Here is a 25,162-nt window from a genome sequence, read left to right on the forward strand (position 1 = left end):
CTTATAGTAATGTTAAAGAGGGATTTGGCTCTGATGTCTGAGTACATGCTTATTCTAGGATGCACTTATAAAATGTGAAATTATAGTGACCATCATAAGAAGGCCTAATTACATGGCAGTTGATGGACTTTTTCATGTATGTTGCGCTTGCATTGTTTTCTCTGATCAGTTACCATGACGATATAGCAAGCAGAAATGTCACGCTAAGGGGTGGAGTTGTGAGAGACTGGTGAAGACAGCTGTCACGCGCACATAATTAGCCTATGTTGGCTGATTTATACAGCCCGACATGTGTGTCTTATACACGCAATCTCAGATATTAATTTTGTGGAAGGGTATACATTTTGACACATTTGGAAAATAGGTGTTATCTTTTGCAAAGCGAGACTCTTCCCACTGGATGGTACTGCAAGATCTGACAAGCCCCGCAAATGGCTTGCAGTTTATAATTATCATTCTGCCAGGCATTTGACCCATGACCCCTGATACTTACACTCTTGATAATGACACCTAGCCACGCTATAGTTCAACAGTCAAACACCAGGGTGAACATTTATTTCTCACATAAATGTTAGCATGGTTTACTCTAACTCACTTCCAGACTCAACATGTATGGACAGTCATGATTTACCAAGGTTACAACAATGGAGCTGGAACTTTGTCTTATTATTTATTATTTATTTTATTATTAATAAAAAACAAACAAATCTGAGGTGAAAATAACTGTGATTTAGTGCTACCTGCTGGTGAGAATACAGAAATGGCAGACTGTTGTAGTAAACATGTTTTTAACCATGTTGTAACAGTGTTTCTTCATCATTCTTCATCCAAAGCTATATTTTGATTGATTCTTGTATTTTTTGAGTAATCTTTATTATGCTTTTTGTTATGCATTTGAGGTACAAGTGCTCAGAAACTACCCCCTATCTCTGCCACCCCCCCAAAAAACTGCTTGTTACGTTGAAATGTTGCCTCTCAGAGAGCAATGGAAAAATGTCTATTGACCCGTTTTAAATCAATATTGCAGTTTACATTAAGCATTATAATGATTATATTAATAATAATAATGAATCCCATGTTTTCATTTAATCGTAAATACCTGTAAAAAAAACAAATACTTGCATAGTATAACGGAAATCACATATAATTTAATATCTGACACCTTCAAGTTAACTTCTCTGAACTATATTCAAAATACAAAAGAGGCTTCTGTCTTTGAGGAACAGTCCCGCTCATATAAACCTCAGAGAGAGATGATCTGCTGCAGGTCTGCTCACAGGTGCAGTGGGGCTCCCAGGCCTGGCCCACAGACCCTACTCTCTCTCACACACTCACACTCACACTCACACACACACACACACACACACACACACACACACTCTCACACACACACACACACACACACACACACACACACACACACACACAGGAAGAGATGTAGACGATAATGTGTGCCGTTTGAAGTGGTTCAGCTCACAGGCACAGCACAGAGACACAAAGGCAGAGGCAGCATCTTCCTCATCCATGGGCCCGCACGCACATTCCACCTCTCTATCCATGAAATATGAAAGAGGCCAGGGAAGTGCCTGCAGTCAGACAGTCTGTGGTCCACTTTGTAACAGGTAATCCTCTGTCCACTGCTCACAGTTATGGCATGGATGTGGCCAGGGCCTCTTCTAGTGTCCTTTTGTGAATGCAGTGGTTGAGAAAGCTGTAGGTCAGGAGTTTAGCGTTTCGTCGCCCTGTCCAGATCCCCACTCTAAAACGTCCTCTTCTCCGCTGGAGTGAGGGGGAGAGTCTAGCGTGAGACCTCGCCGCTCACCAAACACCTTCTCTTGCAGCTCGATGATGTCGTTACGGATGTCGGCCATCATGAGCAGGAGGAAGTCAAAGGAGCCTGGTGGACCCTGGGAAGCAAAGAAGCAAAGAAGTTATTATATATATATATATATATATATATATATATATATATATATATATATATTGTTGATATTGAAACAATTTGATCAATAAGGCATTTGGACTTACAGAGGGACCACTGGGACCTGGTGCTCCTCTTTCACCCTGCGGTCACAAAGAAGATAAAGCCGTCTATTTAAAAAAAATAAGACTACAGTAAAAGAGTACAGTCCCAGGATGACAGTGGCATAAGTAATTGGCTATAAATCAGTAACAACAATGTCAAACTCTGACCTTTATTCCATCTTTTCCTGGTGCTCCTGGGGGACCCTGCATTAAAAGATAACCGGGGAAAGAATTGGTGGATTATTCCAGAAATCATTACCTCACTCTTTTCAGAACTGATTGTTTAATAAATCTATGCAGTTGAGATAGTGACGTTAAGGAAATATGTCTTTACCACAGCTCCCCTTCGACCTCTCTTGATGTGCCTCAGGTCAGGTTCTGGACCCATGGGTCCTATGTCACCACGAGGGCCTTGTGGGCCCCTCTGTCCTGGCTCACCTATCCTCCCTGGTTCACCTGGGTGTCCTGGTCAGAACACAAGTACACAAGTTTACTAGATAAAAGCACACATTTTAACGCTATTATACTACCTGGCACTCCAGGGCCCCCTGGAGGTCCTGGAAGACCTGAAAGACATAAACCAGCAGAGGCTTTGCCTGATCTCCCTTGAGATCGCTTATCACTGCTGTTGGCTTGGCCAGACACCTAAACACAACAGTCAGCATCATTTAAATTGTCTTTGGCCAAAGTAAATATCACCATTTTGTATTAGAACTGTGTCTTATGTGAGACTATTCTATTAACATTTTTTTATTTGACAGAATACAAAAAAAATCTCTCAATAGAAGCCACAATACCTGGTTTGAGGCCTGTGTGCTGCCCAGTTTTGATTTGAGCTGCTGTAGACTGTTCTTCATGTTGACAAAGTCCTGGCAGGTGAAGGCACAGGCCCCAGCACTCATCAAAGTCTCTGACTTCCCCGAAGAACTCACTGTGAGACAAAGCACTCAGCTGGAAACTCACCTCTCAAAATAAAACGTGATAATGGCTCCACAGTGTTGATGTTGTCAGTCAGATAATGTGCTGAGTATGAGGGAGACTCACTGTGGTGTTCAGGGATGCAGGACTGTTGGTCTGGGGCCAGGATGAACCCTGTGTGACAGTGACAGGTGAAACTGCCAACTGTGTTCACACACTCATGCTCACACATGTTGCTGTCAAGATCCTCACACTCATTAACATCTGTATCAAAATGGACCAAAAAGTGGACAGTATTTCAGATTCATATGATCAAAACCAATATCCAAGAGCATCTAGTTCCTTCTAATTTGGTGGTGTCTTATGGTTTTCTGTCTTTGGGGGGAGGGGGTCAACATGAAACAAAGGATGGCACAGGCGAATGAAGGAGGAATGAGGATTTGTGGCCTCCGTCCCTATTTGAATAAATCCTTCAACAATAGTGAAGGAGAAACCCAATTCTCAAAGGGGCTGAGTAAGGTTTTTAAGCTAACCAATGCAGTATGGAGACTTGTGGTTGCGGTGTCTCTCTCGGTCAAATCGGTATCCAGGGTAACAGGTGCAAACAACTCTTCCAAAGTTATCTGTGCACTGCTGCTCACATGGAGAAGCAGCGCACACATCCACACCTGCAGACCAAAACACAGACACACAGACACACATTAGAGAGACGAGCATTGCCCTCTAGTGGCTCAAGTCTGTAATGGTCAAATGATCATAGCAATTAATGTCAGAAAATTGAGTTTCATTTAAAAAATAAACGAAATAATTCAAAGTTGTCTTACTTTCTGGTACACAGTGACCCATCACGAACCTGAATCCATCACAGCATTTTCTCCTATAAAAAGAAAATGTATTGATTTATGGCATTTATTACTCCATAAGTAATGGGTTTAACCTAAGCTTCATGTTTCTTATATCTAGAAAATTGGACAAAGCATTCAAATAGAACATTCTACCCGACAAGTGCAGCAAATTCCTCTTGATGTTAACTTGTAAAAGAAACACATTCTTGGACAGTGTCTTTTTGGCTACAACATTTTCAGAAATTGATCAATGATGTTTGGCAATGACACCGGTTCAACACATGTTACCAACTTGGAATAGCTAAAAAGAAAGTAACAGAAACGCGGCCGATTTCTCACACTCAGACGAATGCGAACACACTTGCTGAGAGCCAAAAGTGCTACTCATGGACGTGCTGTTACCGTGGGGACCAACAAGCTACCACAGTTAAGGCGCTTTTATTCTCCTCCAGCCCCTATTCTGTGTAACTCTAAATCCCTTTCCGTCTACTGGATGAAAAATAACTTATAAAACAGTGAGGCTGATGAGATCCAGATGAGAGGGGCTTTAATCTGCAGTGGAGAGTTTGAAGTGTTGAGAGGTGCTCAGAGATGTGACAAGTGCAATAGCCAGATCCATCAGCAATTCATCCGTCATTCAATTAACTGATCAATAATCTCTAGTCGACTAAAAATATACAGCGTGATTCAGTATATTGACCAAAAGGGCACTCTGAAAATTATGAGGATGCAAAAGCTATAGGTAAACAGCAAAAATCTGTATAATCCTAATATCTTGCAGAGTAGGAGGGTCTAAAGACAGGGGAGGGTCTGGGACACGCCTTAATTTGTTTAAATCCTGGAGCATTTGTTAATCTGTTTGACCAATGACTGCTTTTTGTTTGATTTTCTAACTTTTTGCAGAAAAAAAAATTAACAATTTTGGAAAGCCCTATGAGGCAATTGCTTTTGTGATTCTGGGCTGTACAAAAATAAAACATTCGATTGATGACATTGCTGATTAAAGGACTAAACTGACCAGTCAATCCATGGGTTTCAGAATAATGAAAAGTGAGAACTCCAATTAACAATGTAAGACTCCAAATATTATAGCTTTTGATTGGCCATAACAACAGAGAGCTAAAACCCACGAATATACAAAACCACAACATTGCTAAAGAGTTGTTGTTTCCAGTCATCATGAAACAGTGGAACACTAAAGGGACGGTCTTTAAGTCTTTAGCAAGCCACAAAGTTGTCTCAAAGAGTTTTATCTATTGACAAAGGAAAGGAAAACATTTATAGGCATTTGCATTCGTGATGTGGCTCACCATGTTGAACGCTGCTGCTGAAGGATGAAGCGCTTGAGTTGGGTCAAGTAAATTACTCAATTTTAGTGTATGTATGGACAAATAGGCTTTATTTTAGTCGAAAAATATATGAACTGTACATGTATTGGATATGCTGTAAACTCTGTAAATGTACTTACAATCAATGTACTTAATTCAAATCAATCAATATAATGTGTCTGTTTATATTTGTTTTTTTGGTTCTTCTCAAAGATGAATGAGCTTCCTGCTTTGAGTGGCATGATTTTATGGCTGAAACCGACTTGTTTGTGTCCTCACTTGATGGCACAGAATGGAATCTCAGTTTGAATTGTGATCATAGTACAACATATACTTAAAGGTACATTCACAGTTGTACCGTTTGGTCCTGGTCCAAATCGAGTCCAAGTTTAGAGCCTGTTTTAGTCTAGTTTAGAACACATTTTGACTTTGTCTTACTTGGAAGAGTTGTACCACTGTGCTGCCCGGTACACAGTGAGGGCTGAGTCTGTGGGTCAGACATGCAGCTGCAGACCCCCGGGGAGTATGTGATGGACAGAGCGATGGAGGCCGGACGTCTGAAGCGGCGCAGGGGGCAGTGCAGCGTTGACCCATGTGTTTGTGTTTGGTGAAAGTATTTCAGTCGACAAGCTACAGACTCTTCACGAGGTCCTCTGACAGTCGCTCTGCTGTCTCAAATGGTTCTTTCATCTTTATATTTTACATTTTGGAGTCTTAAGTTGCATATTGCACACAAAATACATTTCTATAGCTGTCAGTAAAATCGGTTCTGACATTGATTGTTAAAGAAGTCAAAGCATTCACTTTTAAACTATAACAAAAGTTATTGCTTGTTTATTGTAAACAGTTGTGGTATTGACTCCAAAAATACTTTGAGCACTCAAGCCTCAAATGCAAGACAACACAGGATTATTCAAAGAGGCACGAATCAACCAAAATACAAATCTGAGTATGATCAAAATGAGCAATAGATAATCTAACCAGCCTATGCCAAAACTGTCAAACTTTGTGTGGTTTGACCTTTCACAACCATTTTTAAGCTCTGTGTTTATATCAAACACATTAAATTGCTTACAATACTTTTCATATAGAGAGTGCAATCTTTGGGTAAAGTCTCAAGTCTGGTTTACATCCAGACCCTTGTCATTGTAATTCACTTACAACCTGTTGAAAGAAAACCTGCTTCTCCTCAAATGTATCAGTCCAATACAAAAGTAGACAATCAGGAGTGATCTCTGTGACGACAAGGGCATTAAGAGGCAGTACAGTCCACTTTTAAGCTAATATACTGGCATGACAATTTCCCATGTCAAAATAACAGTTTAAAGCTTCCTGCACACCGCTCTACTGCCCACTGGTGGTGCAGGCACAGTAAACCTAGATAAGGGTGCAGTAGTCAGACAATGATGCACTTTGTATTTTACTGATGGTCCCTCCTTGGACATGTGCAAGTTTAATTTGTTTAAATAATGTGTGCAGGTTTGTGATGCGTCTTGAGGACTCACTAAATTAAATTACAGTTTTTTTGGTGGTGCCTGGACAGAGCATCTCTGACCTTAGGAGGTACTGATTGAACTGCTTATATAAACTGTAAAATGTTATTATATTGTGTTTGCTTGCCTTATGTGGGTTTCTTGATAGTTTGATATGGAACTGGAATGGAACAAGGGAAATCATTGCAAATCAGAACATATTTATTTTTTATTACACTTATTCTAACCCCTCTCAAAGGATGTGCACCAGTTATGGATGTGACCTTTGTTTTGAGCACTGACCTGGACAGTATTCAAAACCATGTTGCAGTTTTACAGTTTTCATGAGTGAAACGTTTTACATTGCCAATTGCCTCTTAAAAAACGTTGTATTTGTATACGTATTTAGCTTTTTTATTTCATCACTATCACTGCCACACTTCACAATATTAAGAGCCATTGATCTCAGGTATTCAATTAAACATGCCAAAAAAATCATGTTGCATTCAATGCATATTGTTGTATAAAAAAATAGAATGTATTTAGTCCCACCACAGCTGCAGCACAAAGCCCTGGAGTCACTTACGATTGGGCTTTAGCAGGTGCTATTGGAGAATTCTTACTACCAACTACTGCTCTTTTAGATTAAGAAATTGTTTTTATTGTCTGAGCAGCCAAAAGTGGATGATCCTTACTAGGCTGGCTCTGGCAAAATGTTGTAAATTTACGGATTTCATAGGAATTAATGTGAATAAGCAAGGCATCCAGGCCCACAATTATAGTATTTAAGGAGACAGATGTGTTATTTTTGTGTCTCGGGTGTTGTCTCAAACATCCTCAAACTGATGAGTTCAAAGTCTTTGGGATCACAAACAAACCAATGATAGTTTAGTGACGCAATAAACATCGCATAGAATTTCAACAGAACCAAGTTAAACTGTGACTCTAAAGAGGAGGAGGAGGATGATTAGGACTGAAGTCACTGAGCGCTGACAACAATCATACACACTGCAAAACTGAGCAATGTTCTGAAAATGTCAAGAAGTTTCCCATGAATATTCAACCCCTTTTGCATCCCTAATCCAGACAGTCTCATTCATAACGTGATTGTTTCTTGTGCTTTAGGGTGCGTGATGACACAGTAAACATCCTGCCCAAGTAATTCCATAAACGTCCTTAAAACCTTTTAACTCTGATTACCTAGACCAATGGAACCTTGCAGTTATCATACTCTAATTCTAAATCATGTCTTGAAACAAAGTACACTGGCCTACAAGAGTGCTTTTATCCATTTTTTTTACACATAATTTCTTCACATAACATAATTTGTCAGCTAATTCACCTCCGACCTCACGTGCAGCGCCGCCGTCCGGATGGAAGCGTGTTGTGTGCCGCTCTGTTTGTGAGAAATGAGATCCCACTCTGACGGCGCAAGAAGGAGAGGCTAAAAGACGGGTCTGAAGTGTGCTGTCATCCACAAACCTTCCCTCTTGAGAACGGCACAGGAAGTAGAACTCAGTGGAGGTCAATGGCCCCTCGACACGCCGGGACCGCCGACCGCACCGAGTTGCCATTTTGACGGATCTGTCTCGCAATGTGGCTCGAAACAATGCTCAAATCATAACATGTTGCATTCATCAAGCTGGCTGCATTTAATCTATTTCCCTCAAGTTGTAAGCGGTTTTAAAAGTTGGCTTGTCAGGTTGCGTATGATGTGTTGAAGGATTACGCTGAAACTGATTAGCATGATGAGGCAGATACGATTACAGTGTATGTAACATAGTTTTGGATGCAGGCCATGTGCATTCAATTTGCTTTGGGGATCGGCGTTCATTTTCAATTTTGAGCATTCGCTTCCTAATTGTCGGTCGATGCGGGCTCTGGCGGGAAGTGTTTTTACAAGGTCCTCAGAAATGCATTTTTACTACTTTAGAAGCTCTTTTTACGCCCATTTGTCTCACAACCCTGGAATGAGCTTAACTTCAAAAACAATAGCACAAATCCCGGCTTTACAGTGCGCGGCGGACCACACTGTTTTTATGGCGTCGATGAAAGTGCGGCCTGCTAGTAAAAAGGTGTCACATGCATGTGGTGTTAGCATGTTGTTGGTTACACATATGTGGAGGTGCTAGCGTGCCAAGAGTAAGCACTGTCCATGTGTTTATTTGCTCTGCAGCCCACTTCCAGGACAGAGGCACCCGAGGGACACATCACACTGGTCCAAACACAGAAGCTTTGACTCGGAGACAGCTCGAGGTCTGGTCTACTATTATAAGCTGAGTTATACTATTATACTTCAGTGCTTCCACTCTTCAGATTCATCCAGACTACCAGACACACAGCTCCATTACAAAAGCATGTATTATACTTTATACTATCCTGATAGGTTCGGTTCTAATGTTGTTCCGAGGAGGCATTGCATTGGCACAGAATGACAGCCATGTTAATGTCGGTGAGTGAGAAGAGTACAGAAGCTTGTCTAATGTGTGTGTGTGTGTGTATATATGTATATTTTAAACTTACCCAAGAGACTGAATTATCAGAAGATAATGGTGATCTTAAAGGAGACATATACTGCTTGAGGTTGTGTTGAACTATAACATACCGCAGATCATTATTATACTTTTTTTTATTGTCAATTGCTCTAAAACGGCTTAGTAATAGTAATAGTAAATTACTTCCTGTTTAAAACTGCAGAACTGATCAGCTCCGCCTCACATATTTGCATTTTTGAAACGTAACAACATGAAATTTTAGAACCCTGCACGTGTCACTCAATTTTTTAATTGTTCTAATAACCATAGCTAATTACAGGGTTGTGGGAAGGAATAGGGGGAAGGTGAAAACAGGAATTTTCTGAGCACTTGAGCCTCAGTTTCAGGACAATACATGATTACTCAAACATGCACGAATCAATTAATATACATATTTGAGTACATTAATGCCAGGTAATAAATATGTATGCATAATATGTCCCCTTTAATAAATTAAATTAGACCAAACTTACTAGTTTAAGTGCAGGCTTTTTTTTAAAATGACATTATGACGAGATAATTGTACGTCTGTTATCTGACATATTTTATTTATATCGGGTTGCATTCATAAATAGATCAAATTGATTAAATATATTATATATATTACATAAAATAAATGAAAATGATTTAAAGCTGACGTACTTAACTTTTTTCTCATACATGAGTGAATTCCGTTTTGTCCCAGAAGGTTTTGTTAAAGCTGAACTTTGTGCCAAAAATCAGACCACCAACTTGGAGGAAATAGACTTGTACAATGCTTTGAATGCACATTGCCGCACTAGTACGCCTCAAATGCTGTTCCAAAAGTCATTCCGATTTAAATGCCTACTTCCTTCTTTGATGGTTTTAAAATCAGGTACTCCATCTTTAAAAAGTGCACATTTTTGTCCAGAAATAGTCAAAAAGTCAGACAAACAGAGTTAATAAACAATGTTTAAGACGACAAATATATCACTAGTATTTAAGTTCAGCCAAACTTTATTTAATGTAGCCTAATGTCTTCACGTCATATAATGGTGAATTGGTCCACGATGTGTACGTCTGCGATATCAGCCTTGATGTTAGTAATTACTCTTCTGGTAAATACATGTGGTCCATAAAGACCAAATCAAAATCAATTTAAAGAGCATTACCAAAAGCCCAAATATTCCTGTGGGTTGGCATGAGTGCATTATTCATTTTCACGCTCCGTGCCAGATATCTAAATGCAGTCCAGATGCTCTATCAGCAACGGCCGGTGCACATTTGCTTTTAGTCAAATGAACGCCACATTCTTTTAATAATAATGCCACACGTGCGTTTACAGTACAACCTACAGATCTGTTGTGTCCTCTTTAAACAACGTGTGGGAAATAGAATGTCATTTGATGCCACAAAATCAAGTGCTCCAAACAAACCAACTGCCAACACATCCAATCACCATTAAATGGCAATCAAACTGAATATCTTGTCACATAAACATCATCTTCTGATAGTGGTTTATTGTCTTTACAGCGCACCAGATGTTGATGCCTCTTCTTGGGCCACTTTGTTCAGCTTTTCAAACTGTGTCTTGAAGCTGGGACTTGTTCTGGTTCTGGTTTGGTTCACACACAGTTTAGTCAGGATTTTGTCCAGGTTCTGTTGGAGATTTAGTGGTCACTTCAGTCCTGTTTATTCTTGGATGGAACATCAGGGGTTATTTGTTACACATTTTAAAATGATTTGATGAGGTTGTGGTGTGAAAGGTTTGAGAGCCACAATTGCAAAAATATATCTTCACATCAATTATCTAATACATAGGTGACGAGTGGTTATGATGATAGATTAACAGACAATAGAAGAGCAGAGATAATCCCAAATCATAGGGATTAATAGTAAAGATATCAACAAGGGTTCTTTTTGATACACCATAGTGGGTCACTGTTGTGCCAGTAGCTGATAGAAACCATGACAGATTGGACTACCATTTGTTTTGTATTTATAGTTTGGAAACAACGTTAATATCTGTGTCCAAGTTTGACATTTTTTTAGGTTTATCATTTTACCAGATTTACCTGATCGTAAATCATGACATCGCGCTGGGGAATTCCATGACTGCAACAACTGGGCCCAAACTCCTTTTTATTTGACCAATAAACTTCCTGCCATTTTCAGCAAAGTTCTCTCAACAAACTGCTACCTGATTTGTATTTCATTTATATTTACTACAAGTATTTCCCAGTCAAATTAACAACATCAGTGAAAACCTGTCGCACGCACTTTAAGTCTCAATGAAAATAGCGGCGGTAAAAGGCTCAACAATAAACTCGAGCCTTTCTGTTTGTTATTTATAGCATTGTTCAGTGCATCGAGAAGACACAGGAGCCAGCGACATTGTCATCAGTCTGTCATCGATGCCTTCGTGATTTGTTTTCTCACTGACTATATAAAGCAGCTAATGCAGAGCAGACTCAGCTCACACACTACAAAACACAAACAGCACTGGGCCAGTCCAGAGGGGCCGCTCAGGTGCACACTAATCAGTAAAAGATGCTTCACAATGAGCACTTTTGAGGGAGATCCACTGCAATGCAACAAAGACGATTATTCCCTCATTAAACGCAGGAAACTTAACTCTTTAAACTCAGGAAGTGTGAGAAAACAAGTAGAAGCTCCCACAACATGAGCTCTGCATTCAAAATAATCAGAGAAAATGAAGAAGAGCCAAAGGGGGAAAGGAGAATGATCATTATGGGATGCCCCTGTGGACTCCAGCGCGCAGTGCAAACAACCTGATGCTGTTTGGCACTGATTTGGTGCCAAAGACGTCATGCATTTTGAACACGTGAGATCATAAACTGCTAGAGAAGGTGTGACCGGCGTGTCTGTGTATTACTGCTGATGCTGTAGTCGTTTAAATAAGTGTTGCACATAAATCAAAATGGGAAAGCATATAATGTTATCACAAGAATACAGTAGATGAAGCTTGTGTGCCTGACATACGGACACGAGGAATCGTAGCACCAAGTGAATGTGTCAAGATTTGTAACGATGGATGTAACACAGAGGTTTATTCACCATCAGCACTGGACACAGAGATATGAACAATTATCACATTGTGCTATTATTATCCATTACAGTCTGGGTAAGAATAAGCTCTGAAGACGGATGGTCGGATGTAGATAATCGATAACAAAATGTCAACAAGGTCAGAGGTGGAGTCGTTGGTACAGTAGTACAGTTTCCATCATTGACCGTGCTCTAACATTTAGAGTAAGTAACAAAAAACTGTTTATCCAGACTTTTTATGTTGGCCTATCTCTTATCATTGGTTATGTTCACATGCACACCAAAAGATGATTATACTTATACTATAGCCTTTGAGCCATTATTTCAATTACATGCAAATCACAAAATATGATGTACATATGCAGAGGGACCATGGTCAGACAAAAATCAGATGATTTAGCTGATTACATATAATTTAATCATATAACTAAAGAAATCTGAGAATAATCAGATTTTGAGTGCACATGTAACTGCTGCCAAACTCTAAATGTGCTTTTGTGATATGGTGCAAGATAAAACAATGAATAATAATGACTATGAAAACATAAAAAGCATGCATAACATATGGAGTTAGAATGAAACTAGACACAGGCTGAATGTAAACACAAAGAATGGACAAAATAGTGCAAAACTGTATGCTATTATTACACACCTACAGCACTAATTAAGATAAGATATGCCTTTATTGTCCACACATCGGGAAATGTCATTGTTGCAACACAGGTAGATACAGAAGAAAAAGACAGACAACTTATAGGAAGTTATGTGAACAAATAAAAAGCACTCTTAATAGAAGAACTCTTATAAACAAAACTATTTTAAACAAAAACTCCTAGAGTGTATAATTGCACACATTTGGAGGAATAAATGAAACAAGATATTCTTTCAGATTGGAATACTTGTAAATTATATCACAATAGGCAATATGGACAATGGACTTGTTTGGGGCTGAGTGAAAGTTATTTCTAAATTATCTGTTTTTTGTTATTCCACTTCTGTTCCTAATCTGTGTTTCTGTGCCTAATCTGTGTTGCAACACTGGAATTTCTCCATTGTGGGACAAATAAAGCTTATCATATCTTATCTGATCTGATCTTATTTTTACCATCACTCTTGGGCTGTATTCAACTGAGAGCCTGCTTCAAACGCAGCACTAACAGCCAGTGGAACTTCTCACCAGGATTACACATGATCTCACCCATGTCCACCTGCACCATCAATAAAGCCTAAAAGAATAAAACCCAGGTCCAGACAAAGCATAGCAACATGCTCCCATGCACAAATCCATCTGTGCGTTACTCATAAACACATGTGGTATCTGTTATGTGCTCCTGCTCAGTATCAAATCACCTCTTTAACCTCTATAGTTAAGCCCTCCCGCTGTTTGACATGAAGCGGTTTAGCACCTAGTGTCACTGTCTATTGTTGATCACTTTGACCGGGAAAACCCCAAGGACAAGCCTACCGGGCCTGCATATTGTATGAATGTAACAAGAAGCATATTTGCTCCAGGCACATGTAATAGAATGTACAAATATAGGATCGCATTATTTGCAGTGACAGCATGTTAAAATAGCTTGTATAATGAGTTGTTAAAAGATGACAGGCATTCAGAACACATGTATCGACTCAAGTGTAAGTGGTGTTGTTCATTTCACTTAGATGACTTATTGCATAGGGAAAAGGGGCGGGGTTTCAATGTAAATAAAGGTATTTTCACTGGATCTGTGATGCCTTTTCTATACAGGGTGTTGAGAACATATATTTAATAACTTCAATTTTACAGTTAGTTTACATACATGCTTTTTAAGGCATCAAGAATGGACAACATTTTAGTAATATATAATTAAGTAATAATAAAGTATATGGATTAACATAATTTGATATGAATTGTTGATATATATATTGAGACATTTTTTTTAATTTTATTTTCTGTTAGTTAGATGTTTGGCACGGTCCATATCATTTGCAATATCAATTAACTGAACATTTTGCATTGGTTTTGACTGCAAAAATATTCCTTTGTGAGTATGATTTTCACCAAATAAGATTATCAGATAAACAATATTAGAGTCTTTGTCTTTTTGTAGTGTTTTGTAGTGCATTTTTTTAAATAATTGTTGCTGTTTGTAATGTTTGAGGTAGAGAATATCCAACATCTGGCCATAGTTGTGTGCTTTTCTGACACGTGAAGAATACGTGGATGATATTTTGAGTGCTGATCTGGCACAAAGTGAATTTAAATCTGTATCAGAGATTTTAGAGGGATGTTCGTTTATTTATGGTTCATGAAGCCTTGTACTTTACATCCACTTGGTCTGACACAAATAAATAGCCAAATCTGTTACACTAACTCCAGCTACAGAGTCAGCAAAGCAATACATTCGTGTGATTGTTGTTGATTAGTTCAGTGTTGTGCTGTCATTATAACATGGTCTGGTAGAAAATCCAATCATCTAAAACTGTGGCATAGAAAGAAGCTTTTTTTTTTTTTTTTAATCCCCATTACAACATGATCAATCTTTAGCCCAATATATTTTGGCTCTATTTATCCGTGAGTCAGCTTGACTAAAACAAAAACCATGAATTGTTTTCCATGGACAGAATAAGTTTGGAGCAGGACACAAAAAATAAAAAACCTTGAAGAATATGGATGCTGCTCTGCCGCGCCAGGACGCACTGCAGCTCTATTGAACTTGGACCAAATCTGGACTACAACTTCCAGAGTCATCCCTCACTCGATTTTTCCTCAACTACCAGCGTTAGGAAGCTATTTCTGATTTTCCAGTCTATGGAAATACAATATTGAACTGAAGCCTAAAAGCTAGCGTTCAGAGTTCTGGGACAGTTTGATAACTTACTCCGTGCACTTCTCGTTAATACTTGAAGAATGTTGTGGCACATTCACTTTGCATATTGTTTGAATAGCCTATGACTTTTATTATTTGTGTAAAACTGTCAAATGTTTTATTTTTTTACTTATTTTTTACTTTTTTTTTTATCTGTTGTGGCAGGACATATCGAGCTGTTACTTTTTATATTTTAAATCAAACAACCAGCATGAAATATACATATTTCCTTCCATGGCTGAAGTTTTTTTTATGCTGCAAAAATAAACAAACTGTCAAACTTGAGATGTTTGAATATAAGCTAAATGTGTGCAATAATCATGAGTTTAGGCCAGAGAGATCTGTCCACTAAAACCACTGATCCAGTTCTGTCTTGCAGAAGGAGACTAGGAGGATTTTGGACTTATCTGGAGTCCTGCTGAGGAGGTTTCAAGAGGCAAAGTTCACACACATGACCCTGAGCTAATGAGCGTGTTATCCCCTCCGAGGCTCCTCCACCAGTTCATCAGTCATCCTGTCAATCAGTCAGTCAACACCAGGTCAGTTAAAACAGACAAACTCCAGCCACGCTCTTCTTTTCATTGATGTTTTTTGTCTAATGATCTATGATTGCTTTGGATCAGCGTTTTATGATGCAAACCATACCTACCAACTATTACTACTATTACCAAATATTAATCATCATTATTATTTTGTATCTGACACGTAATCAAAAAATTGTTGTGGTGCGTCATTAATCACAACTGTAGTATGAGTAATGCAACAAACTCAACTGACTCTATTCAAAACATGTACTTTGAGTAGCAGTGCAAAGGCAGCACATTTGTCTTTTTCTTAGCAATGTAATAGTTTTTTATCTCAGAATTCCTGGCCATTTTAAGTTTACACTTTATTGGCCCAGAGGGAAATCTGCCCACATTAAATCAGGACCCATCTTGAACCAGTGACCCTCTTGCTGCTCGCCACTCAGCCTATATACTTTTACTTTACTGTAATGTTCTTGCAATCCTTTTCAAGCCTCAGTTGACAACAAAACTCCCAAGTTGTACCTTTGCCTCAGCTGTCAAAGTATTCACACAGCACTGACAACATACAGAATATGTAACATTACACAGTAGCTGTGACCTGACCTCTGCCCCTGCTCACGCACTCTGTAGTGGTTCCACTGGACCCTGGTCTGGCTTGTGTCTGTTCTGAACAGTATACAACATGAAGAGAGGAGAAGGAAGTGGTGCCTTGAAGATAGAGTCCAGGCCTGTATCAGTCTCTGTAATGAGCACTTCAAATGTCTCTCGGTAACACACCAGGCAAAGTGGGTGGGGGAATGAGGCTAGTATGGAATCTAAAGCTCTTTGCATGTTTCCACTTTAGTTACAGTGGTCTGCAGCATCTACAAATGTTGTTCCCTGCAAAACAAAGATGTCAACCCAACATTGATGCAACACTGATGCTGGTCTGACCTTCAGAACCACAGGTATGCAGTTCTCCTGGCAGTTTGTCCAAGACCTTTGTGCTAATGGCACATGATGAGGTTTGATGGCAATAGTAAAGGCCAAAGTATAAAAAAAACTCAAGGCTGTTGAAATCCATTCAGATCACATAAACTACAACATCAGGCCAACAAACACCCACACTGTGGTTTTCTCAAGCAACATGCAAATCCCCAGAGCGCAAACTAACCTAGAAAGATTTACCTCAATGAGTCAAAGTGGCATCAGTACACACAGACATGTGGGAGTGTGTGGTTTAATTCACTAAGTACTGAGTCAATGGCATATGAATGCAGATTTCACAGAACTATTGTTATAGTAGTCATTAAAATACATATCCAAAGAAAAACATGTTTTAGATGATCCAGAGTTTAAAAAACAAAAGTTCAATAGAAAAATGTGTATCAGCCTTAAGACGTTTTGAGACAGTATGAGGTACAAATGGCAACCAGATGACTATGTGTGATGTCAGGCTTCACTTTCTTACACATGATAATGAACACCCACAATCATGAAAAACTGTACATTAGTATACGTCACTTTGAGATGAAACCGTCTCATGTGAATCCAACACAACAAGGTAGAGTACAGACCCAGGTTGTGCCCACGGTCATCACGACTCCACGTTTGAAGTGAAAAAACATGTCCTCGGTGAGTCAGGAAGGATGTGGTTCTGGTCCAGTCCACAACAATATGACTGCAGCATTAAACAGAATTTATCATCCCGAACAATATTCCCTGGGAAGATACGGCACCAGAAGGTTTGGCAGCGAAAGGAAAGAAGATATATTTATGTCATGAGTAAATAATGACAACAATAATGGTCCAGATACTGATTAAATGCGGAGATCATGTTGTACAGTGCTCACAAAGTGCACCAAAGCAAAAGTGAAAGACCCCCGCAAAGACACCAGAGAGACGGAAAAGGTGTCCAAGACAGACTCAACATTCTTTCTACCTCTAAGTGCTGACTGAGCATTTGTAGACACTGACTAAACCTTTTTTTACTCAATTCAAATGCACTAGATTTTCTTAAACTGCTTGTGAATTGTGTTCCTCAACAGAAATTCTGAGGAAATATGTATTTTCCTTCCATTTGTTACGTCAGTCTTTCATAGTCTGGTTCATTACGGATTCAATTCAATGGTCAAAGATCTCTAAAACTGTGTGATAGTGAGAGAGAGGACATAATCGAAAGGCTTCAGTAAATTAACAACTGATTATTATTATTTGTATAACAAATTGTAGTGAAACAAAGGACTTTGTGGTTTTTCATACGGATAGTGTTTTCAGCTCTGAATTACCGGTAATACAATTTGACTTTGAATATCGGCCTTGTTCTTGTATTTCACCTGGCATCGGCTCTAATCTGCTGTCTAACTGTGACGAAATTGTTCTTTTCATTGCACTTTTAACACTAGAATATTTATTTATTCACTGACAAAATTGAGTAATGACTTGAACTGTGGATCAGGACAGAACAACACATATTTCTAACTCTTTCAGGACCGTGTTTAAAGCGTCATTTCCCAACATCGTATCCAAAATACTCTCAATTCAAGGCTGTCAACTTTATCTAGTCATATGGTAAAAGTCAAATATCAATTGACTTCCAAAACACTTATAGACAATTCAGAAAACACGTCCCAAACCCATGCAAAACAAACAGAGATGTCTCACACATGGTTTCGGTAAGCAATCTCCGCAACAAAGATGGATGTTCGGTTTGATTTGAGATGAAACGCGACCTCTTGTGAAGACAGAAAGGGAACACAAGACTGAAAGAACAATGGGAGATTTAGTGACGCTGACCACGGTGGAAGCTATCAGACCTGCAGGCCTCCGTGCTTTGTTTGGACGGAGGTGGGCAACACCACAAAAACACTCCGAGCCAGCATTGCAGCCCAAACTATATTTTGGAAAGACATCGAGAGCAAGAGTGATTGGAATATAGAAGAACGTAGAGTAAGAAATGTGACGAGCTAATGATTATTGCACGACCCATCTGTGGTCTCTTCAAGCCACCATGTAAAATTACCCTAACCCAGTCAAGAAAGCACTAAAACTAACAGCTACCATTATTTAAACTGAGTAATTTGCGTGAATGTTTTTACAGCAACTAAGCCTGCGTTCTACGGGAAGGTGTGAAACTTTCCAAATGCTTAAACTGTCGTCTTCAATAAGAGCTGTATAAATGCAGTCTTTCCCTGATGATTTAAACACGGGGAGATGTGCCAAGTGCAGAAATCAGAGAGGAAAACGTGAAAATGATCGGAAAATTGCCACAGTCTGTCTGAATGCTGAGAAACTTTGTGATATTAAATCATTCGACAGTATCACTCTGGGTCGAAAAACAGTGGAGTTCAGCAAGATGTATGAGGTGCGTGTTATGTGTATAAAGGTGATTTATGTATAGTCAGAATAAAGAAAGTAGGTAGCGTAAGCTCTTGTCCTGAAATGGCATAAACCTCATCTCGGATCAGAGACAGAAAAGCCTGACTTGACACTGAACAGAACATCGACTGGACCAGACCTGAGTTTGACTCAAACCGCCAAGCAAAACCTTCAAGAGCAGTTTATACACATCGACATGATTGACTTTGGACTATTAGCAGCGTAGTACTGTAGTACTGTAGTACTGTACTCTAGGCCAGGCAAGTTTATTTTTAGAGCACAATTTGTACACAAGGCACAAATCTTATATCTTATAGTCCATTTGGAGAAAAAAGCATTGAGAGTCCAGCGACTGACAACACTAAGTATATGGTTTTGTTGTTTTTGGACTGTATGCTTTTACTCCTACTTGAGCAACATTTATTTTGAAGTAACTCTTACATTCTGTTATAATTTGAACGTTTGTGTTTCTTGCACTTGTAAGATATGATTTAATTTATCCAAATTTTCCTTTAAATCAAATCTAATATTACGTCCAGACAGTTACTCTTATTGAGAAAATACCTTTCTCTTACGGGAGTCATTACTTGGAGCACTGCAACTACAACTGTTCCTTGAGAACCGGTAATATTGTTTAGAAGTAACGTTACTCACAAAAAAAGGGCTTCACTTCCCGCCTCTCAATAACATGCTCAACAACAACCAAGCTGGGTAAAGATCTAGAATGAATAAACATAATTAGATTTTGAAATATCCTGTTCACCTTCCAAGCATAACCAAAAATAAATTATTATTATTCAACATAATTCTAAACGTGTCATGGATATACAACATAATTCAGTAGATACAACAAACATAATTATATACTTAAACGCTTTCAAATACTACAAATGCAGCTGTAATCCTGTAATTGATAGAGTGGTAAACCTCACGTTACTCCTTGCATTACTGTCACTTTCTAAATGTAAAAAAATATATAACTTCCTGTGCTTTGACCACTTCGGTTGGAATGCAGCTGCTTGAATCCACTTAAACAATTAAAAATATCCTCAGTCATTCGAACATCTTCTGCGGCTCCTCCCACTCGACACATAATGATATATCCACAGTTACGGAAATGAATACCCGGATGAGGTTTGGTGGTTACCCCCCCCCCCTCCTTTGGGCATCACAGACACTTGTCCACAATCCTTAGCAAAGCACCGTTCCAGGAAAGTGGGCAAGCTCAATAGAAAATGACTCCAAGAACAAGCGGAGGGTCCCCACAGATTTATGAGGGCTTAAAAATGCTTAGGAAATAGGTTTGGACAGAACGAGACAAAATGGCTCTCACCTAAAACAAGTGCTGTTCTTGCCTCCAGGTCCCACGCAGGGATATTCCACAGTCAGAATGTTATTTTCAGGACACTCCGTTCTGAGAATAAAACATAAAATAGGTTTAGCACAGCTTGTTGTACACCACCCACTGCTAATGTCGGCCTATTGAGAAAGATTCACTGGAAATGACTGGGGAAGATACAGGGTGCTATTGAATGAATAAGCATGAGGTGGTACTGCTGAGTTCAGTTCAGGAGAAAAGACTTGCGGTTAAAGAGTGCTTATTTAGTTATTAGTACATAATTAATGCAAATACTTTTAGAAAACCTTCATGTATTAAGAAAGTATCATCCTGAATGGCACTCACATGGGCTACAGGTTGTTTTCACTTAATTGCACAATTTGAAGTACTATTTTGGACTTTTTAAAGTAAAAATGACTTATTATAAGCATGCCTTGAACCTTAATAAAAGAGTATATAGACAAGTATTTTATGTACTTGCTCTACTCTAATTCTGAAGTAAATTGGCCCATTGCGGTCACGACTTTCCTCACCTCTTGAACTCGTCTCTCAGGGCACCTTAATAACATGTGTCATGTTTTGTCTGAGCACAAGTTAAAGTTTGGCTCCTTCCACCGCGACCAATTCCTACCATTTGGAACTGGCTCTTCCTTTTGCATTTCCTTGGAATCACATTAGATTAGACGCGCTGCTGCGGTTCATGTGGAGGTCCGCGCTCACACGCGTCACAGGGGATGCGCACCTTTAATGCGGTTAAAGCTTTTGGCAAACTGTGCTAATGTTAAGCGAGGGGCTTCATTACAGACTAAATTGCATTACAGAAAAACGCTTGCTATGCTTAAGACTATAGGGATTTGTGATCAGTAGTTTGTGAAAGCTTTTGGCCAAGTTTAAAAAGTGTTTACAAAGAGACCAAAACTTTATCGATATGACAAAAGTAGGTTCATTTGACTGGTATAAACACGCCACTGACAATGAACGGGCATCTGGACTAGCATTGAGAACTTACCTTGAGGTGTCCACTCCCAGAGTGGTCCTGATAGAACTGGCCTCTGATTCCCACAGAAACACCACGCACATAGCGCCGATAGGTAACAGAGTGGCCCCTGAGAGCTGAGCCATGTCCCCTCTGCTCCGGGACAAAAACGTGTCTGAGGTAAAAACGCCCTCACATTAGCACCAGGGAGCAGGGTCCATGTGTGACCCGCGGGTGAGAGATGCCGCGCTGTGGAAGCTTCCAGAGGTGACGCGTCCTGGAGCCGTGAGTGCGCGGCTCCTTGTGCGCGTTTACGCACCGAGAGGAGGAGAACTGCCCCGCGCGCACTGATCCCCCTGGGCTTTTATTCCCGCCTTTGAACACCAGGGAACGGCACAAGTCATGATGTCAGAACACTAAATATTGGCTACAGGCCAAACTTGTCATTTTGCGCAATTTAACCCATAAAGCTCTAAAAACCTGCATTTACTAAGCTGTTTGCTGGATATTAGAAGAAGTAAATCGTTTTAGACTGAAATATTTCACCTTTGTTATACTATTTATGTGTCATTTCCATTTGTTTGATAAAATAAACAGGCACACAAATGTATTTCTTGCCCTATAAATTATGCCATAATCAGCAATTGTGCAAAAATAACGTGTATGCCACAATGACTATGCCCTCAGCCTTATTGTGGCTGAAATGATGAGTTTTGCTTTAGTTTGTTGTTGCAGTGGTCAGCGGGGTCTGAGCAGCTTCAGGCTTTTTGTAGATTATCAAAACATTAAGAAGTGGAACCAAAATAAAGCCACTTTCGAGCAAATCTGTAGATCAGCATTATTCATCTTATCGCACCATGTTCCAGAGAGAAGAAGGGGTTTATATGCACTTCATCACAATGTACTTTATTAATTATTATCACAGTTTGTTTACCAGAGCTGTTGGCCACAGGCTTTGGATATATTCTCCAAACAACACTGTAAATGAAATGAGTGACGTCAGTACATAGAACATAGAAGGATCATTTAATTAAATCATGTATTATGACAAATACAAATAGTCTTTTCTGGTTGTAGTGAAAAACTCTTAGAATATAGAGTGTTGCATGATAATGAATTGCATAATGTAGTGTTCCTGATCTGTTTATCAAACACTATCCAAATCCAAAAGGACTGTGGAGTAAAGTACAATTTGAATCACATTACTCAATCTGACATTCCCTTCATCCAGAAAACTAAACTGTCTACAACGAATAAAAGAATAATTTGTCACACAACTTTCCATCCAATCTAACGTGACACCGTAATGAATTAATATTCTTACAATGCACTTTTTAAAGAGTCCAATATATTTCAGTGGAATTACTTATTTTTTGTTTCTTGGCCAATTCCTGTGGAGAAGAAAACCAAATTACTGTCTGTGACGGATATAAAGTCTCATCCATCTCCTCAAGTCTGCGCAATCAAATTTAAAAATGCAATTAATTACATTGTTTGACATATAGCATTTACGTGAAGGAGTTCAAGTTTTTTGTGTGTGTGTGTGATTTCTGGCGTTGCATGTTATTTCACATGACCGAGCCAATGATACGCACGCGGGTCGTTTCTGATGACTCTCAGACACGAGGGGCCACAACCGCCGGTCGCCTCCGTGGAAACCCAGACGCAGTGGTCAGCGACTGGTCAGACAATGTTAGGTTAAGCCCATACACTCTCTGAGGTCCTCGTCTACTCCGTTCCCCTTGGTACATGTGCTTCTTGGCCACGATTCAAAAGAAACAGCTGGTTTTATTCACCACAAATGAATCATGGATGAAATACACATTGCACTTACACAGGGCAACCGTGTCGAGCGCCTCAAATTAAACGGTACGGCCCCTCTTGGCTCTAGTCCCTGTAGAATCAAATAAATTTAGGAACAAATATAAAGCAACATTATTAAAGAACCACAGTAAAAAACGCAGCTGTTGAAATGGCTGTGTCTGCTTCATTACTGAGACCGCACATGCGATTGTTCCAACATCAAAAAATGTTTCCTTTCACCGTTTCCTTGGCTTGTTTTTGGGGTGTTTGTTGATGCCCGTACAAGCAGAAATGTGTTTTTCATTGAGTACCGGGGTTGACTGACCTATTGTGAAACTATAAAAGTGAAAACATTTGTGTGTGCAATTTCCCATGGGACAAGAAATGATTTTAACATTAATTTAGACATGGGTGTTCATCATCACAGGCAGAGCGTTTAACCCAGTGCTTTGCTTTATAGATTATTTATTTATGTACCATGTCGAGTCATCTGTGCATGTAATTGGTCGGTTAAATTAAACCGTACAGCAGTCAAGCTCGCCAAGCCAACAAAATCAGACTAATCAACATTAGAGCCAGAAATAACATGGTTTTTGTATTCGGCAAGTCCAGACGTCGCTGCTGAGATATTTTGGTAAATGAGTTAAACGTGCAACGGATTAGAACGATATAAGGACTTTACACCATTATGCTATTAGACCATTATCTTTACCACAGATTAAACGCAACTACATGCCAACGTCCAAGAAAACTAGCACATTTTCCTCACAGTAAAAGTGTACTTGTGCCTGGCTGGGTGGGTTTCCAGGGTGCTCCGCTTTCCCCAACCCTAAACCATGTACGCTTGGGCAATCCTCCAGTTGGTCATCCCAAGGGTCCCGAGGGTCCCGAGGCCATTGGCCACCATAGATGGATCGAATTGGACACGTTTCCTCGCGGGACAATTCAAATTTGTGGTTGATACTGATTTTTGCAGCACTCCCAAATACTGTATAAGGTTCTTGTAAATGAATACTTACCATCGCTAACACTAGCCAACATTCCACTTAATAATTAATTAAATATATTATGTATAAAACAGTAAAGGCAGCTGAGAAGCATACATTAAATTCAATTACTCAATTGAAAGACATTTTATGGATGTGTAATCCTATAACAGCACCAAAACAACTTCCATTTTAAAAGTGACTTAAGAATGTAAATAGTGCATGTAGAGTATGAAGTATGACCTCCTAGGAGTAGTGCACAAACATGATTTAATCTAGAGTGCAGCCACTGGGCCCAGCTTGATAATGTAATGACACTGAGACATATGAGGTGAACCCTGTTTCCATGTCTGCATTTGGATGTGCATAGCTGCACTTGTGTTTTTATTGTAGTGGAGTTGCTTGGAAACCTAACTTTGTGAAAAGCAACTGCTTTATGATCTTTTATTGTAATAAACACTTGCCGACTCAAGCCAAATCATACAAAGTCGATACATCAATGTCAAAACAGTTCTTTTGGAAGGGAAACTCCACTTGCACAACTCCAATAGTTTTGGTGTTGGTTTATGTTTAGCAGCCACTAGAGTTAATAAATTTACATTTTTCTGAACTTTGGACAATTGTTTTGACCATTTTCTTCCTTGCATCATTCCTAACATTGGTGTTTCTAATTCAAACGGCACTTGATTTTGGCAGAACCCATCTGCTTAAGCATCACATTATGTACATGCAGTCTTTGTTCCTTTAGTCAAATTGAAATGGAAGCTGAGGTCAAGTGTGTAGTACCTGTGTAGCACATGTGTAGTACCTGTGTAATACATGTGTAGTACCTGTGTAGTACATGTGTAGTACCTGTGTAGTACCTGTGTAGTACCTGTGTAGTACATGTGTAGTACATGTGTATCACCTGTGTAGCACCTGTGTAGTATCTGTGTAGTACCTGTGTAGTACATGTGTAGTACCTGTGTAGTACATGTGTAGTGACTGTGTAGTACATGTGTAGTACCTGTGTAGTACATGTGTAGTACATGTGTAGTACCTGTGTAGTGACTGTGTATAAATGTGTAGTACATGTGTAGTACCTGTGTAGTACTTGTGTAGTACCTGTGTAGTACCTGTGTAGTACCTGTGTAGTACATGTGTAGTGACTGTGTAGTACATGTGTAGTACATG

The 25,162-nt window shown here is 39.4% G+C and overlaps 1 protein-coding gene across 1 annotated transcript; it reads right to left on the minus strand.

Annotated features, from left to right (window-relative positions):
• Positions 1–690: 690 nt before the first annotated feature.
• On the minus strand, positions 691–21,531 carry LOC140381571 (collagen and calcium-binding EGF domain-containing protein 1-like). The gene is made up of 12 exons (XM_072465634.1): positions 21,234–21,531; positions 20,219–20,299; positions 3,768–3,820; positions 3,477–3,611; positions 3,070–3,207; positions 2,823–2,956; positions 2,556–2,670; positions 2,360–2,490; positions 2,194–2,229; positions 2,029–2,064; positions 1,420–1,907; positions 691–1,378 (listed from the first exon to the last, which is right to left on the minus strand). The coding sequence occupies exons 1-11, from the start codon at positions 21,344–21,346 to the stop codon at positions 1,719–1,721; spliced, it is 1,161 nt and encodes a 386-aa protein (XP_072321735.1). The 5' UTR covers positions 21,347–21,531; the 3' UTR covers positions 691–1,378; positions 1,420–1,718.
• Positions 21,532–25,162: the final 3,631 nt, after the last annotated feature.

Source organism: Eucyclogobius newberryi, unplaced genomic scaffold, assembly GCF_026437365.1.
Source record: "Eucyclogobius newberryi isolate DKJ021-1_F unplaced genomic scaffold, fEucNew1.0.hap1 SCAF_5, whole genome shotgun sequence".
NCBI classification, from domain to species: Eukaryota; Metazoa; Chordata; class Actinopteri; order Gobiiformes; family Gobiidae; genus Eucyclogobius; species Eucyclogobius newberryi.